The sequence below is a fragment of the Perognathus longimembris genome, chromosome 12 (genome assembly GCF_023159225.1).
Source record: "Perognathus longimembris pacificus isolate PPM17 chromosome 12, ASM2315922v1, whole genome shotgun sequence".
Classification (NCBI taxonomy): domain Eukaryota; kingdom Metazoa; phylum Chordata; class Mammalia; order Rodentia; family Heteromyidae; genus Perognathus; species Perognathus longimembris.
This window is the reverse complement of record NC_063172.1, coordinates 25,104,791-25,122,938: the sequence shown is the minus strand read 5'-3', so window position 1 is coordinate 25,122,938 and position 18,148 is coordinate 25,104,791. Positions and strand designations below refer to the sequence as shown.

At 35.2% G+C, this 18,148-nt stretch overlaps 1 protein-coding gene across 2 annotated transcripts in view; it reads left to right on the top strand.

The window, feature by feature from the left end:
• Zfpm2 (zinc finger protein, FOG family member 2) overlaps positions 1-18,148 on the top strand; it is a 423,581-nt gene that overhangs the window by 211,479 nt on the left and 193,954 nt on the right. For both annotated transcript variants that reach the window (XM_048358457.1, XM_048358459.1), the window contains one exon: positions 4,480-4,598. In XM_048358457.1, the coding sequence (XP_048214414.1) occupies positions 4,480-4,598 (119 nt within the window). The remainder of the gene's footprint in view (positions 1-4,479; positions 4,599-18,148) is intronic.

Genomic DNA, 18,148 nt, shown 5'->3' with positions numbered 1-18,148 from the left:
GGCTTTTAAAAAAAATTAAATGACGCTATCGTAAGTCTTTGAGTAATCACAGACTTTTAAAAGTATGCATTATCAAGAAGATAAGAGAAACAGCCCTCAGCACTAACAATATTATCTTTTACCAAAACTGATTAGTCCAACCTATGTGTCTCAAATATTTGCTGTGAACTTACATGGTGTGTTAAAAAAAATAAGACTTCTTTTTGAAGAATATCTACAAAAATATGAACAGAGCAAAGAAAGAGAAGCCTTTATTTTTCTTTGGCTCCATATTTCAATAGAAAAGGTTAACATATGAAAATAACAAGAGGAAGGTTGAACAAATGAAATGTATGATTGTTGTAGTATGCAGAGAACACACACAAATTTCCTTTTGATTACAAAAATCAATTTGAACTGTTGTAAAATTACGACATATGGTATTATGAAAATCTTTAGCCAATTAATTTTGTTCAGCTTTTATTTTCAAGTGTTGCATGTGACATGCTATAGTCTCCATCCGCAGATAAACAAGAAAGTTGAAGTGTGTGTGTGTGTGTGTGTGTGTGTGTGTGTGCACATAGACAATGATGTTTATTTTTGATTGAGGTAAAAGGAATTATTAGGGAGGAACCTGCAAAGAATGATTAAATGGGACACTAGCTCATCATGCATGGGAGTAGGAGGCAAGCACTCAGAGTGTTCATAAGTTCAGAGATGCTTTGTGAAGGAGAATAGATTTGGGCTGCATTGTGCAACATTACTGGGTCTATTGAGGCAGGATGGTGTATCTCTCAGGGAGCAGGAACAATTCTCAAAAGGTGTGTAAGCTAAATTGGATATATGACAGGAGTGATAAATAGGACTTTTCCAATCGGGGCAAGAGCACATTTGTCAGAGCAATAGAACCCCAAAGTCAGCCAGACAATATGGCAATACTATGAAAGAATTAAAATTCAAGTACAGATGTCCTATTTGACATCTATAAAGTGAGCTAGAACATGTAGGAACTTGCACAAATCAGTGAAACAATAAAGTTATATTTTCTTTTTCTAAATTTCAAGTTAATTCTGGAAGAGTTTTGGAGCCTGAATTAGAGGTATAGTTTATTGAAACTGGTTGAGTTGAAAAATTCTCAAAGAAGATCAAATCTGGGAGATATTGGGAAGAATAGTCAAAGTACAGTGAATTATTTGTATAGTAGTGGGAAAGAGGAAGGAACTAGGTAGACATGATGGTGAAAATCTGTATATATATTTCTTAAATGTCTTCTGATGGAGTCCTTATTATTTACTTGTAGTTGTTAATTTTCACAACACTACTGAAAGATTATATGGTGATTCATATTTTGTATTCAGTCAGGTACTTTTTTTTTTTTTTTTGGCCAGTCCTGGGCCTTGGACTCAGGGCCTGAGCACTGTCCCTGGCTTCTTCCCGCTCAAGGCTAGCACTCTGCCGCTTGAGCCACAGCGCCGCTTCTGGCCATTTTCTGTATATGTGGTGCTGGGGAATCGAACCTAGGGCCTCGTGTATCCGAGGCAGGCACTCTTGCCACTAGGCTATATCCCCAGCCCTCAGTCAGGTACTTTTAAAAAATTATTTATTGTTATTGTAGAGGTGATATACAGGAGATTGCAGTTACATAAGTCAGGTAATGAGTACATTTCTTTTTGAACAATGTCATCCCTCCCATGTTCTTTCCTGGTTTTTCCCATCTGTGCCCACATACCAGTTGTGTAGTTCATCTTTTTAAAAAATTTAATTTTATTGTCAGGGTGAGTACAGAGGGGTTGCATGTTTGACAAGAAATGCACTCACTGCCTTTCATACCTAACTGTAAACTGTCATTTTCAGCAAAGTGGCTAATGCTACATTTGTTCATCATTTGTCCCACTATTTCTGTTCCTTCTGTTACCCTCCCAAAGATGTTTCTTCATTCATTCATTCATCATGCTTAGAGAAAATCCCAGGTGGTGTTTGACCTCCTTTTCTACAAAATTCCTTTCAGTTCAGACACCTTTGAGCTCCATCTTATCTCCAGTCTTTTCCTTACTTTTCTAAAATTTCAGTTTCATTGACTGATCTCTATTCTGTTAAACTCTCAATTTCTTTGTTGTTCATTGGGTACACTAGCAAGATGCAGCACTTAAGCTAGATACCCAAATGTCATCCTTTTTCCCCCTAACTCCTAGAATCTAAATAATTACCTAGTTTTATTAATTTAACTCTCTAAGCTATATAGATTCCATCACCAAAGTATATTTCAGATTTCTTTTGTTGCTTCATTCACCTAACAGATAATATATACATATATGTTGAATAAATAAATGTATAAATTAATGAGTGAAGATAGGAAGCAATGAGTAACCTTGGTAAGAACTGGAAGATTTACGTTGTCATTTCGATATGTCTAATGATTTTCAGTCAAATATGTATTTTGTGACAAGCTGGTTCTAAGACGTGGGTCTTTAGACCGCCCCCTGTGCATCCATCCATGCACCCCATGGATTTTCGATTTTTCATAAAGTTTACTTTTTAGAATTATGAATCAAAAAAGGTCATTAAGTTGGAAAAATAGCTTGCTAAATTGTGCTTCAGTACTAACCCTTATTTTAAAAATGACAGACCAAAACTACAAAACATATGTAACTGGTTTGGATGACCTGGGATGAAAAAAGCTTACTTTTAGTGCAATGATATTTCCTCTGTTTCATAACACTAATCTTTGAAGACAATTAAATTCATACTATTAAGCTCATGTAAGTTAAATTTAGCTTCCCTTTATGTAGTATCTTCTTCGTTGTTATTCTTAACTTAGACTTACAATATGTGTGCTAATTATTTGCACTATGCTTGTGCTCCTCTATAAACAAAGTTCTGAATAAGTGAAGTGAATAAATGATTTTTATTTACGTTAGCCACAGAAAAGATTTCCCCAAATCTCCAGAGTCTTGGTGAGGAAGAAAGGAGACTGGGGTTTGCCTTCTTATCTAATAGAGTTGAAAAGTGTGGACATTGACTGAACTCCATGTTATGACTATCTTTAAGGACTAACAAAGTATTTTTGGTCTCTTTAAAATGTTAATGCATAGTTAAACATATCTAAAATCTGGGGATATCTGGATATCACTTTATGATCTGCCCTAAGTTTGTAGTACTTAATCCCTTAAAAGACAGATCTGCTTGTAAATCCACAAGTAGAGATAAGGAGTCACTGTTTGACTGAGTCTGAACCCTTTACAAATGAAGTATGTTATTGGCAAAAAAAAAAAAAAAAGAAGAAGAATTACCTTTTAAAACAAGTTTCTAAGATCCTCATCATTCCTCTATCACTAAATGTGACATAACTGGTTTTCTTTTAAATGTGTGCAAACAAGCAATTATATGGACATCATCTTTGTGTGAAAAAGGAAGTTTTACACTAATATTTAGGTAAGAAATACAACTATGCTTTTGAAGCCTAAGTAATTTTCTTACCTGCTGGTGATCTATACCTACCAATAAACCAAAATGAAAGCAGTTATAGGCTTTATGTCTCTCTTAATTTAATGAATTCTTTCATTTTTTCATATAGTATTCCAGTGGCAGAGAAATGGGAAGATAATCGTTAGTGTTCAAAAATTTCAATTGTGAACTGATTGTGGTGTATATTCTATGATTTTGATTTTGAAGATAAGCAATAACAAAAACATGAAAAGTAATATCTGATACTTTAGTCTCTAAAAGAGTGGTACAAATGTAAAGAAAGAATAGATATAATGGAACTCAGGTGGATGGCACTGCTTTTTAAAATATCAATTGAATCTACATATTGGAAAACAGCTATTGGCTTGAAATGTAGCTTCATGTTACCCATCATGATCTACTTATCATGTAGAGAATTTAATGATTAATGTATTCATTCAAACTTTCCTCAACTTTATATTCTGTACAAATTTTCACTCACTTTTCTACTCAATTCCTTCTCATTCTTAAGTCAGTTTGGTAAGCTTAAAAGAAATACCATTATAAAATCATAAACTGCATGATTGAGACAATATTTTAAAATACAAACCATTTCAATGGCAATCCAGCAATACACTCAGGGCATAAACATCATCAGTATACTTATTTAAAATAGACCTCTAGTTTCCAATTGAGATCATTTTTCTGTTTATTTTTTTAAAAAAATTAAGTCAATACCATTGTTTGGGGTTTCTTAACCTTTATTGATTACTTATATATATTATTTTTATATATTATTATAGTCAGTTCTTAAACAGTAGACTTCAGCAGGTAATGTGTGTGAAGAGGTACAGGAAAGAAATTGTACTACATTTGAATACTACTATGAAGACAAGTTTTATTTTCAACTAAGGATAACAAACTCTGTTTTTTTCAGGTAAACCATGATACTCTTTCCATGAATAGAATACTGTGCATGTCAAAGAAAAACGAAAGAGGTGACTATTAAGGTACTTGTGAAACAATTCTAAGCATTTCTGTTTTCCTTGTCCGCAGGTGAGCTGGAAGTGTTTCAGAAAGATGGGGAGCGGAGGATTCAGAGTCGGCAGCAACTTCCAGTGGGGACGACTTGGGGGCCATTTGCTGGGAAGATGGACTTGAATAATAATTCCTTGGTATGTAGACTTTCTGAAATATTTAGATCTTAATATTTTGTCATAGCCTGGAAACTGCTTGTGCCTATGGTAAAATTTGTAAAAGTAAGTTTGGGTTGTAGAGGTGTTTTTCTTTTTATTTCTGCTTTCATGGACTGCAAAACTTGGATATTTTCCAAGTTCTCTGACAGTAATATACACAGACTTTAGAAGGAAACAGCTTACTCATATTAAATGGTTGGCTAGAAAGGTAATTTATAAGCTTATTGCTTTATCTGCTTTGCCAGACTACGACTATTCACATTTAATAATATGTACAATTACCTTTAGTTTTAAGATGACATAAATTAATTGTCAGCCATTACCGGTTTACATGAACAATAAGAAATAAACAACTTTAATATTCCTTAGTAATAATGTTTGTACCTCTAAGAGGAAGGATAAGTGATTGGCAATAAAATGAGCAATAAAGTTTGTACCTTTTTTTGTAAAAAGTTCTGAGATCAGGAAGTCTACTACTTAATGAGATTATATGGATAACTGACTGACTAGATATTTTAAATGATCTCATCGGCCAATGCCAAGGAGTTGGTATTGTTGGGCTGTATTCAACTCCTGAGGTTCTAGATCTTTCTTATTTCCTACATCCATGTATTTATCCATAAAATGATAAGAGATTCCAAATATATTTAAGGACCACGAAAGTTGACCTTACTTACATCATTGTCCAGGCTACATACTTAATAATCTAGGCAACTTCTTCAAAAGAGGGCCTGTGGTAAACTCCATAAACAACCCCTGCCTTAGCTTGTCAAGTTGTATTAACAGACCTTTCTACTGAGGCCTTTCAGAGAGTAATATGGTCCTGAAAGGTTAAAGAAAATAAAAGTAAGATTACCCAAACATCAAAGATAGAGTTAAATGGTATCTGAAATCATTTTGTGTGGATTTTTCTGTTCTCTAGAACTGCTTAGAAAGTTACTTAAGCATTAAGCTATTTATTACCTTATTTATCACTGCATACCAAACATCAGCACCTTCATTTTTCTGGCATTCCTCCAATTGTTTACTGCCTTAGAAATGGCATGTATAGTTCAAGACATAGTGAACATTTTCTTGCTAGAATATCAAGAGGATATTTATATTAAGTACACATTTTAACTAATCTTTTGACTAGTCTCTGTGTAAATACAGGGTAGTAGTTTTATGACATTTTAATCATATGCTTAATTGTGATATATGGTTAAAGAACTATTTATAAAGATAAAGTTTTCATTAAAGTCACTTCCTAGAAAATGTAGTTTTGTTTCTTTAACTAATATTCCTGTAAATTCTAAGGCTATTGTATAGCATATTTAATTTCAGTGCAAATATATGAATTTTTTTAGAATTTCTGATACTGTGTAAGTCACATGGGTACTCTATGGTTTCAAAATTTAGTGGTTTGTTATAAACCTGTATAAAAAAATCTCAATTCTACTTTCATTTTTCATATTTCAGTTTATGTATCTAATTATGTTATTTACCTAAAAGATTGATTTTTAAATTACAAAATTCAATTGCTTCACTACCATAGATTTTAAAATATTTTTTCTTTGAAACAATTTTCTCTTCCTGAATTTATTTTTCATTTTATGGTCTTGAGTACTACTAGTAATACCACCATGAATGTTAATGTATGTCAGCTGATTAATACAGAGTACATACTTGAATATTTCTAGACAGTATGTAGATATTTAACTCATTTGACCCTCCCCCAAAAAACTTGTAGATTTGGTTCTATTTTAATTTATATTTTGTACATGGGAAGAGAAAGGCTCTGGAACACAATATGTATAACATGATTTGAACATCATAAAATTGATAAGTTTTCTTTACATGAATCATGAAAACCTCAAGGAGAAAATATTCAATGATTATAGCTGCTGTTTTTTTTTTAAACTTGGGGCAAATTGTTTGTACTTAACACTACTTGAGTAATCAATTCAAAGACGTTTGTGATTTTAAGATTTTATTGCCTTCTTAGAATTTATACAGTACTTTAGTATGCATTTTATATCCTGAAGATAAATTTTCCTTATAATAGATCATATAGCTTACTAACTAACCCCTCCTTACTTAACTTTGACTCTCATTTGGATTAGCATACTCTTTTAAATTGCTTGTTCTCCGATGGATGTAATGTTACTGTGCTCAAATTCAGTGTTGGCTCAAGAGATTCAGCACACTAATTAATCCAACATAGTAATTAATTGAGTCACCATGCCAGATGTCAAATCCTTTTTATATCTTTCAAGTCCGCATCTTGAAGTACATTTGCAATATGCCACCTTCTGCAGAAAGCCTTTGCAGACCAGGCATTTGGATGTATCAAGAACATTCCAAGAAGCATAGGCTGTGGTGAAACACCAAACAAACTGATCTGACACCAAGTTATCCTTGTAATCATATAACACTCTGAACAGAGAGCAGCTCTCTTCCCCACCTTCTTATCTTGGTAGATACTTGCTGCTTTAAAATTTTTATAACAGCAGCAGTAGCAGAGTAAATATATTCATTGGTACAGGTACAGGTAAAAAAAAACCCTTTATATATTTTATATGATATTTGGTTCTTATACATCAGAAGAGGAGAGGTAATCATATTTTAATGAAGTATTACATAGGAATAATTCAGTATTACACTTCAGGAACTTAAATGATTCACTCACTATTGTTGTTGTCTCTGGAACCCATGTTACAATCTCTGAAATGTTATCTGAGATGTAGGAATAATAATACATGGTTTGCAGGGATTGTATGAAAATTAAATTAGATAATGCATCTACAAATGTCATTCCTATTCATCCATTCAAAAAGATCCATTAAAATTTCACAAGTTACAAGCTCAAATACTTCCCCAAATAAAAATCTTGTAGGGTTTAGGGATTTTGTATGTTTGCATTTTGTTCTCTGTTAAGATACTGAACTTTTTCGGAGAAACAGTACCAACAGGCTGCATGAGATGATCAAATGAGATTTATTATAAGGAATGATTTCCTGTAGTTCATGGAGTTTGAAGAGTTCATTATCTGCAGTACAGGCTGGTAAGCAGGGCACCCAGGCTGGTCCAAATGAAGTCCAAATATTTGTAGTTTCCTGCTGCCTGGAGATGCCAATCTGCTTGTTCTCTTCAGCCTTCAACTTATTGGATGAATCCTATTTATTGTTTTGCCAAAGTTCATTTTTTATTCATCATTTATTTGTCATCATTAGTAGCATTGTTATTTTGACATTATTTTGAACTTGGGGTTTATTATTGCTAGGCAGGCTGTACAATGTGATCCTTGCCCCAACTCATTTTTGACTTGGTTCTTTTTGAGATAGGCTCTCCATTTTCCTCTAGGCCTTCCCAGATCCAGACAGTTATTATTTATGCTTCCTGCCATAGTTGAGGTGACAGACGATTGCCAGCTACTGGTTGAAATGGAATCTTCTAAACGATTTTCTGTGGCTGACCTTGAGTCATATTCCCCAGGAAGATCTGCAGTTCCCAAGTAACTAGGATTAGAAGCATGAGCTGAAGTTTACTTACATGCATATTCATTTTGCTCAAACTCACCTTCAGGAGCCATTACAAGCCTCAAAATAAGTGGTAATTTGTAAGTTTCCATTTTTGAATTGTGACCTTATACCTCTGGAAGAATTTCTTGCCACTTAAGTAAACCTAGACCTTCTTTTTCTTTCTTGTCAGTCATGGGGCCTGAACGCAGGGCCTAGAACTGTTCCTGAGTTCTTTCACTCAAGGCTAGTACTCTACCACTTTGAGCCATAGATAGCACCACTTCTGATTTCCTGGTGGTTAATTGGAGATTAAAAAGTCTCACAGACTTTCCAGCCTGGGCTGGCTTTGAACCACAATTCTCGGTTCTCAGCTTCCTGAGTAGCTAGGACTAGGTGTTAGGATCATTTAGGTGTGAGCCACCAGTACCTGGCTAGACTGCTTTATAAAATTGTGCTTTAATGTTGAGGAATAATACATGATAAGTGCCAACAGGGGAGAACAACTTGGTGCTTTCCATGTCTTGTGATTTTATTAGTTTAGAATGTCAAGACTGTGGACAAAATAATTTTTAAAATCAAGTTCTGTTCAATTTCTTCCTTGGAGATGTAATTGTTATATGCATATTATGCATTTGAAGGTTTCCCCATAATTCTCCCAAGAACAAAGATCCTTGTAATAAACTGAGACTTATTTGTGAAGGTACATGATAATTCCTAATAGCTATGAGAAGCAATGATTGTTTAGAAGGTTGGATATCTGGACTTTTATGATTTGCCCTCTCTTGTGTTTCAATATATCAACTGTCAGTAGCTAACTAGTCTGAGTGGATTCAACCAACTACTGGGATCATGTGACATGTATACCTAATTAAAATGAGCATAAATACTAAGTCCCAAATAACTTTCCACATAATATTAAGCTCATTATGATCTGTTCAATTCAACAAAATGAAATTTGGCAGTAAATTTTCATTTCGTTTTGTTCAATCAGAATAGAACCTTGTTTTCTTTTCTGTCAGGGCATTTGTAACACTATTTCAGCAAGAGAAAATATAGATATAAAATTCCTTGAGGACATTTAGTGAACTAGTAGTGAAATAATGCATGTAATAAATTAAGTTGTAGAGCAAACTAATGCAAAAAATGAACCCTTCCATCTTTCAAAGAGGTTATCTTCATAGCAATACAGTTGAGGAAAGAATTTGAAGTCTTGATCCCCATTATAAGTATTATAAGTATTGTTATTAGATGTCTCCATTTCTCCCCTTCCATCATTTCCACCATTCATTTTTGATTCTCCTCATTGGTAGAGTCTTCAGGTTTCATGCTGTACATACACCATAGCAAACATACCTTTATACATGTCTTCAGCACTCAATTCTGCAGGCGGTTACTGGAAATATCTGTGATTTTTGTACTTGAGGAAACTTTTCAGCCTCAGAAGCAAACTTAAGGCAAGCCAGGCACATTGGACATGCTGGACATTTTATATTCTCAGAGATAATACTTAACCAGTGATGAGGGGATTTGTGGCTAATATGACAAATGTTCTACACTGTCTACTGGAGTTTGCCAGTGGAATTGACCTCCAGCAAGCTTAATGCACATTTTGTAGGCTTCTTTCCCTTTCCTGCTCAGTACTATACACTTCTGGACCTCTCTGAGAGCTCTTCCCCAATAAACTACTTGTGCTTGAATCAACCTCCAGTAAGTTTCGTGTAAAGCCATACAAAGACAGCTTCTGAGATTGAATACGGAAGTAAGGTAACCAGCAAATATCTAAATTATTGCTGATATTCAAGCATAGATTTGTTGAATTTACATTATTTAATTTTGAGTCTCCACCACTGACATACAATAGGTATTCAATAAATGCTCTAAAGTAAAAACTCATACAATGGAATTCACTGACTAGGAACATTCTCTCTGACCCATCTTCAGTCACCTCTACCATGTCAGTGATGTATTTTATAGTTTTGTTGAGGCATGACTTCTTATTGGGTCTTGTATTCTGCTCATGGATGTTGACCTTGGGAATGATACCTTCTTTCTTAATGTAAATTTTAATCTGAACACAATCATACCATGCTTTCCTGTTTCTCATATCTCTCTGAGTCTTAGCTTATTTTTTTTTTGTTTTTGTTTTTTTTCTTTGGCCAGTCCTGGGCCTTGGACTCAGGGCCTGAGCACTGTCCCTGGCTTCTTTTTGCTCAAGGCTAGCACTCTGCCACTTGAGCCACAGCACCACTTCTGGCTGTTTTCTGTATATGTGGTGCTGGGGAATCGAACCCAGGGCCTCATGTATACAAGGCAAGCACTCTTGCCACTAGGCCATATCCCCAGCCCCCTTAGCTTATTTTTTAATTTAACTGTGCATGTTTCCCAAAATAGTTCAGTCTTTCTTCTCTTCTCCCTCTTTCCCTAGTGCCTCAGGGAGATGATCCATTCCAAAAGCTTCAACTACTAATTTACAAATGACAATTTAAATATTTTTAATAACCTCTCTTATTGGCTTTTTATCCTTTCTTTAATATGGCCTATTTCATCTTTTTTTCCAATCTTTTTGCACTTAATTCCTTCAACTTAACAGTCACAGGGAGTTTATTCTCAAGAATATTCCTCAGATAGAGTAGAAAAGTCATTGTTATTCTCCTTGACTTCCAACTTCAATCAGCATGGATCTTTGGGCTGCCCATCCCCCTTTCTGTATTCGCAGAGTTCATTCAATCAGTTTCCCATCTTTAAAAAAAATTCTATATTTGTTCCTCTCGTCTCAAATCTCAAATGCTTGTTCACATGTGGAATTGGACATACCCACTCTTTTTTTTTTTTTTTGTCTAGAACTATCCCATTTGTTCCTTCTGTTCAGAGACAAACATCTTTCAGGGTTTTTCTTCTCAGATTAGGAAATGAAAGTAGCATGAATCCTGCTTTCTGAATCTCTGTTGCCTTCAACTTGCTCCTTTTACACTGCTTTATTGAGATCTCCTTCACATCTCACACTGAGCATTACAATTGTCATTTAATACTTCTTTTTGTCTTCTCCCTTTGTTTCTTTCTTTACCCCAACCACAGAAAGTCATAAATATTACTAATAACTTACATCAGACCGAAATGGGCTGAGCAATTTTTCTACTCCCATTCCTATGCTTTGACTGCCCTACATCATCATCTTGGAAACCCTTATGTTTCATCTCTTGCTCCGCTTCATAGCAATAGTTCCATTTCTTGCTTATACAGACAGCTCAAGTTCACCCTCACAGTCGACCTGCAGTCTAGATTAGATAACCACCCAAGAATTGCCTCCATTCTCTGTTTCCTAGGAGAATATTATCAATTACATAATTGTGAGCTCTTGTTTATTTGCCTATCTCCCCTGCAGAGCACATACAGTATCTATCTTTTATCTTTAAAATCCTTTCTGCCTAGAACAAGATCTAGTTTACAGTAGGAGCTCAGTGAATAGCCATTACATGAGTAGAGTAATTCCTCTTTTTCTTTTTTTCCCCAACAGCAAAGAAGGAGTCATAGATCTTATTCAGCATTCCTCCATTTCCATTTCTACTGTGGTCTTGCTTCATTTACCCCACTTAGCAGGACACTCACCACAATAAATGCCCTCATGAGTATGTTCTGTCTTTTTATATACTTGTATTCATGTTTTAATTTCATTTGGGTGAACAGTTCATAAGGAGGTATAACTACTATTACTTTAGTTTTTAGCTCAAGAAGGATATATGTTGTGATCATTTCTTGATAAATGTTGACTAATTTTGACATGAGACTTGTGATCCTTTGAGCTAGTTCGGAGGAGAAGATGTTGAACCACTGAAGCAATTAGGATTTGTTTGCAAAGATCAGTCTTAGATCCCTTGCTATGACATGGGTGGAGGCCAAGAAGGTGTTCTGCTCTACCATGCTTCCTGTGAAGTCTCATCCAGCATTGCACTTTCCAGTGACAAACCATCTGGGAAATTCCATCTGTCTCCGCTTGGAAACTGAGGTGGCAGTCGCCCACTGTGAGCAATTTTCTATTAACTTCTTGGATAAGATCAGTCAGATTTATACTGAATTGATGGGAACCGTAAGAGCAGGGTTGTTCCAAGAGAAGACAAATGTACTGATTCCTCTAATTGGGCTTAAGCCAGTTTCATTCACAGATGCCCTTAGGTTCTAGTAGTGCAAAGACTTATAACCTTTTTAATTGTACCCTGTTCCTCTTGGGAGATGCTGGTGAAATACATTATTGATGGAGGTTGTAGATGTTTCCCTTAGGAAGGGCAAGATCCTGGCTTCTCCAGTATTCTATCAGCTATGTGGAGAATTAATGGAGACTGAGTGGACAGGAAAGCTGCTCAGAGAAGACAGGAAGGCAAGACATTTAATGCATCAGAGCCTTGGAAAATGATAAATTTGTCTGGTTTCTAGAATTATAGTAAGCTTTTGGTTGTTGATTTTTGTGGAGGGCAATGTTGTTCAGGGAAAGGATGGAGTTTGGTTGCCTGAGAAATAAAAATCATCTTATATAATATATACCTGAAAAGAGAAACTCAACATCAAAGAAATCTTTCATAATTCAAATCTGTAGAAAGAAATTAAAGAGGCCATCTGCATATTGACTGGAAGGGTCAAGTTATATGATAATGAAGGCAGATTGTGATGTTGACTGTGGATAGACTTATATTGTCATCTGGGACGGTGATGTTGAACTAAAAATATAAATTATGCCTTTCCTGGATGTAACTAATCTGTCTAATCATCTCCCTCTTCTTTTGACTTATGTTTTTTCTCCTGGTTTTTTCAAGTTCCACATGTTCCAACTTAGCTTTTCAAAGTAAGAACCCAGAGACAAAATCCGTTGCCATGAATCGAAAGTTTTATCTGTGTGTCTAACTTAACTATCCTGCATATGAAATTTAAAGCTTTTGGCTTATGATGCATGGCTAGAAATATTTTACCTGTAACATAGGCCAAGTTAGAATAAACAAGAAGTATCTTTTTACTTCATTTAAGATGACTCATTGTTCTTTTCATATTTTTATTCAAGATGATCTCATAGAGTTATTAAAAGGAATATCCATACAGTACAGTTGCAGTAATTAATGTCTGAGACATTAGTTCATATCATGATATGAACTGAGTTGCTCTACAGAGAGGCTATATCTAAGGTTGAGACTATAAAATACCAGTACATACCTCTTCCACAGTGTGGATATGAAGGAGGAAGGCAGGATCTTGATGTCTACTGGGAGTTGTCACTGTGTATGAGTTCCTTCTAAGAATTTTCTGGTTCAGATGTTGTCCCCACTTTCTGTCTGCCAACAGCAGTCCTTATGAAGTCTGGGGAGGGAGGGGACAGGCACTCCCAAGGGAGGAAGTGCTTGGAAACATCATACTCTACTGTTCGTGTAACACAAGTCACAGAATGTAAAGCACAGAATTATTATCTTCTGTTTTTGCTGGAGAGGAAGTTAAAAAAAAGTGAGACAGCATTGTATGAAGATTTTTGAAAACCTGATCAAAACAGCCTCCTGTCATTTCCTGATAGAAGTGGCATGTGTTTTCAAGGCTTTCTTTTTCACATTTGGGAGAGGGATTTCCATCTTACAAATATTTCTAAGGAGTTTCTCAATGTTCACTCACTTGTTATCTCCATAGCTATGATAAGTATCATCCCAGTGTTATGAGGAGTTAGCAGCATTCTCAGCTCACCATGACAATTAATACATTCTGGGACTTAGATATGATACGTGAACACATGGGCATACATACCATTTTTGTATCCCTTCAATTTGCTCCAAAATTTCAAAACTACTTAAGATAATACTGTTCAACTCTCCTACTGTGTTAGACCCAGTTTTTAATCTAATTATCAGTAGGTAATCCTAGGATGGTATTAGCCAAGTATAATAGTTCAGCTCTAACCCTCAATTTGCATGGGCTATCTTTAGTATCTTGAGAGGTTTCCCTTCTAGAGGCCAGTTTATGACTCTGCCCAAGCTATTCTGATAAAGCTCTGTTAATGTGCACAATGCCAGCCAGAGCCAGACACGCTTGTATACATTTCTAATAGAAGAAAAATAAAACAGCACTTGTCAAATACTATTGCATGGTAACCCCACCTGTAATCACAACATTCAGGAGGCAGAGGCAAGAGGATCACAAATTTGAGGCTAGCCTGGGCTACATTGAGAGACTCTGTTTCTCTAAACAACAAAGAAAAACCACTAAAGAAATTCAAGTTTATTTGAATTGAGAAGTGGAATCATGGGCTCCAAAAACCATAACCAAAATCAAAATGAGAAAGTAAAAGACATGTGCAAATATGATAGGTTTTATTGCTATTTCTAAAGGAGTTTGCTTGCTAAGGATCTCTTCTTTGGTAATTTTGAGAAACCTACCCTAACATGCTGTGCAGGTCAAAAGTGAGGAAGAAAATATGGGAAGAGCCTGTGAAGGAGTCAGTATAGGCAGATTCTAGTTCCAACTGTTACAAGTCAAAGTGGCTGTGCTATCTTGGGTAATCACACATGCTCTCAGTTTCTTCATTTATAAAATAGGCGTTATTATACCAGACCTACATCATAGAGTTGTTTTAAGATTATATAAAATTATATGCATTTAGTCACTTTGAAAAATACACAGATTGTCCTGCAATCCTAGATTACTTTTCATTATGTCCGAGAGCAGAAAGTAGACTATTCATCCTTGTAATTCTCTACACAGGGCAATACAGCCTTTTTACTTGTGACTCAGACATACTTAAGAAGCACTTTTGGTTGTCATCTTCTGGATACATCTTCGTTCACACGTGCACACACACATTTATGTATGCGTGGGCACACATACTAATTGATTGACTAGCATGAGTGTTCTATCCCAGGAACTTGGAAGTGCAAAATATATCATCTGAGCATTTATCATCTAAGTAGGCAGGCACCAAAGAAGCAGAGGGAAAATAACACATATTCTTCTTTCTGGAGGGGAAAGAAAAGTGAGGTAGTCAAAATGCTTTTTGAATTATCTTGGCTTTATTGTGTTTTCTTTTTGAAGGAAGTTAATTTTTTTTGAAAGCTTTTCTAAGGTATGTGATTGGAGATTTCCAACAACTGGAAAAAAGTAATTTACCCTGTATGATTTTGAGGTAGGTTCATATTTTAAAATGTTAGCTTATTGCTTTCATCATTTATGACATTTTAGAGCTCAGTAAAGAATGGAATGAAAAAGATGGTCATAATGCAGGCAGTGAAGTGCCATGAACTATGAAGAAACAGAAAAAAAATAGTAGTAAAGCTTAAAATTGAGCCTTTATTAAGAAGGCAGACAAACACAGTGTGTCCCTCATTACTATACATGCAGACACGGGGTCATCTCTGTGGGGAAAGGAACTCCCACAGTCTCTCTGCTTCTAATTTGAATCTCAGATGTGGCATTCCCATTGCTCCTCTGAAAGCCAGTATTCTTAGGCTCACACATCATACTCACCCAGATAAAGGTGCCCACTGTTGTCTACATGTGCATCTGAGGTAAGTCTGAAAGGCCTAATGTGTGCTGAATTACGTTTCTGTAGGAAACAAAACAAAAACAACCCCCAGTTCCCCCCCCCAAAAAAAAAGCCAGTATTGACCTTCATAAAAAAAGAAGTTTAGGAATAGTTCAAACCAATTTTTCTTTCATTTGAATAGGAAATTTAGCAAGTTATACTCTTGGTGCATTCTTCCATATCTTTGAGAAAATGACACCTCTCTAAAAGAAGGAGACATTTGCAGAGCTGTTCCCCACCTGCTGGTACTGGTACTCCAGGAAAGAGAAGGATGACAAGAAAAACCCAGTGCTCGATAAAAGTTGAACATTGGTCAGCTCCATTATTTCATTAATCAAGTGGAGGCATTCTGAAATATGCTTCTCCTTGGTTGCAGCCATCTGGTTTGTTGTTGTTGTTGTTTTGCTTTTGGTGTTAATCTGCACCCTGTAGCAGGGTTTTGTGAATGGAAACAATGAGCAGTTGTATCATCCCTCATCCTCCCAATTGTTGTAGCCCCTTTCTGAAGGTTCTGAGGATGATGCAGGTCTGTATCAGCCTGATAAGGGAAAAGAGGATTCCGAATGGCTTTAGAGAGACTCTGTGGGGGTAGAGTGTGCCATTTTTGGACTAGACAATCCATGCAATACCGCAGAGATTCTTAATGGGATACTAAGGGTTCCGTGCCAAACCTTCTGCTACTTCTTGAAGATGTTTTAATGGAATATTTGATAGTCAAATTCTATATCTGTCAGAGGGGACAAGGTTCACAATTTTGTTTTAAGTCATCGTTCCATAATTTGTGTTTTGTCAAGGCAAGCCAAAAAAGATGAAAAATGTGCACACACACACACACACACACACACACACACACATACACACACACACCCTAATCTTAAGAAAGAAACCTGTCCTGGTATGTATGAAGTCACTTTTAATTTCCTGATGGGGGGTTTTCAAGCCATTGTCATCATTAGCTCTGTGCAACTGTCCAGTAGATTTCACACAATGTATGGTTCCTATGTTTTTGGCTATCTTTCCAAATGCTGATTTTACTTTGGCAAGACATTGCATTGACATATGGTTCAGTTAAGCATACCTTTGTTATTTATTGAGATTTTTGGAAAGTAATAACTGTATTATTTTTGCTCTGGATTATGTGTGTATTCATACACCCATTAAAAGTTTCAAAAATTGGGACAGCTAAGAGAATCACTGTGAGCTTTAGAAAATGATTTGATGTTCCCAGGAGGACTAAAATAAAATCATCCTTATCCACAAAAAATAATAACAAGTATTTTGCTAAATTTCAAGTAAATAAAGCAAGCCTTTCATAGCACATTGTTATCATATGTGGAAAACAATTATGAACAGAGGGGTAAGAAATGTTGGCATCATGAAAACTTTAAGCATACCTAGTGTGAAAGATATAATTTTTTAAATTCCACTATTTGACTGGCATGTAAGTAAAACTACAGGCACAAAAATAAAAAAGTGAAGTCGTTTTCAGGTGAATAAATGATACAATCACATCACTTACAATGGTGGTAATGAGTAGTTAGGGGAGTTTGATGGTCTAGAGGTGAAGAATAGCCCCTTCTGCTGAGAACTAACAAAGAGATAAACTCCCTGGAAGTTAAACTTCAACTTTCTCGCTTTGAGTTTAATTCCCTTTTAATTTTTGATTGAAAGTTTATCTGTGTGAAAATAAGAAGATAGAAAAAAATGACAAAAGACTCCTCAGTGTCATTTTGAAGCACACCTCTCCTTTAAGAAAAATCCTCTGGAAACACAAATCTACATGAATATTTGTACGTAGCTTTTGCATTTTTAACAGTCACATATTCTCCAATGTATTTATTAAACCAACTTGTCAAAATAAACAGTTTATTTAGCCAGCTGTTGGCTATGGGTCTCCTAAGGGTCTGGATGAAAGAACAGACACAGAACTGTTAAAGTTAGTTAACCTAACTAATCACCTACCAGATTGGTTGTCTGCTTAGTGGTGTTTTAATTGATCTTCTTTACAGTCAAATGAGAGCATAGTGAAATAATTACTTTATTCTTTTATAACTATTTTAACAATCTAACCCTGCTATGTTGACATTAGTTTAAATGACTGAAGTCTATTCCTTTCTCCTAAAGTGAGATAATTATTATAAAAGTCTTGAAGGGAAGTGTGGCTCAGTATTTATTAAGTATGTTATGTAACTCATGAACTCTGCTAAAAACTGAGGCACAAAAATATTGAACTCTTATCAAACTACTTCTTGATTACTTAAGTGAATCTGAATTCTACCCATCATCATTACTTATTGGTTTAAGCAAACCTAACACAATAAAAGCAATATTCATATATATTCCAGAATGAAGACATGAACATATATGCACACAGAGAATAAATATTTTTAAGCAGACAAATAAGATTAAAATAAATTTTGAATATAATTTTTTATTTTGTTTATACATCTTACTGTATAAAGCAACCTCATGAAATAAATAATACT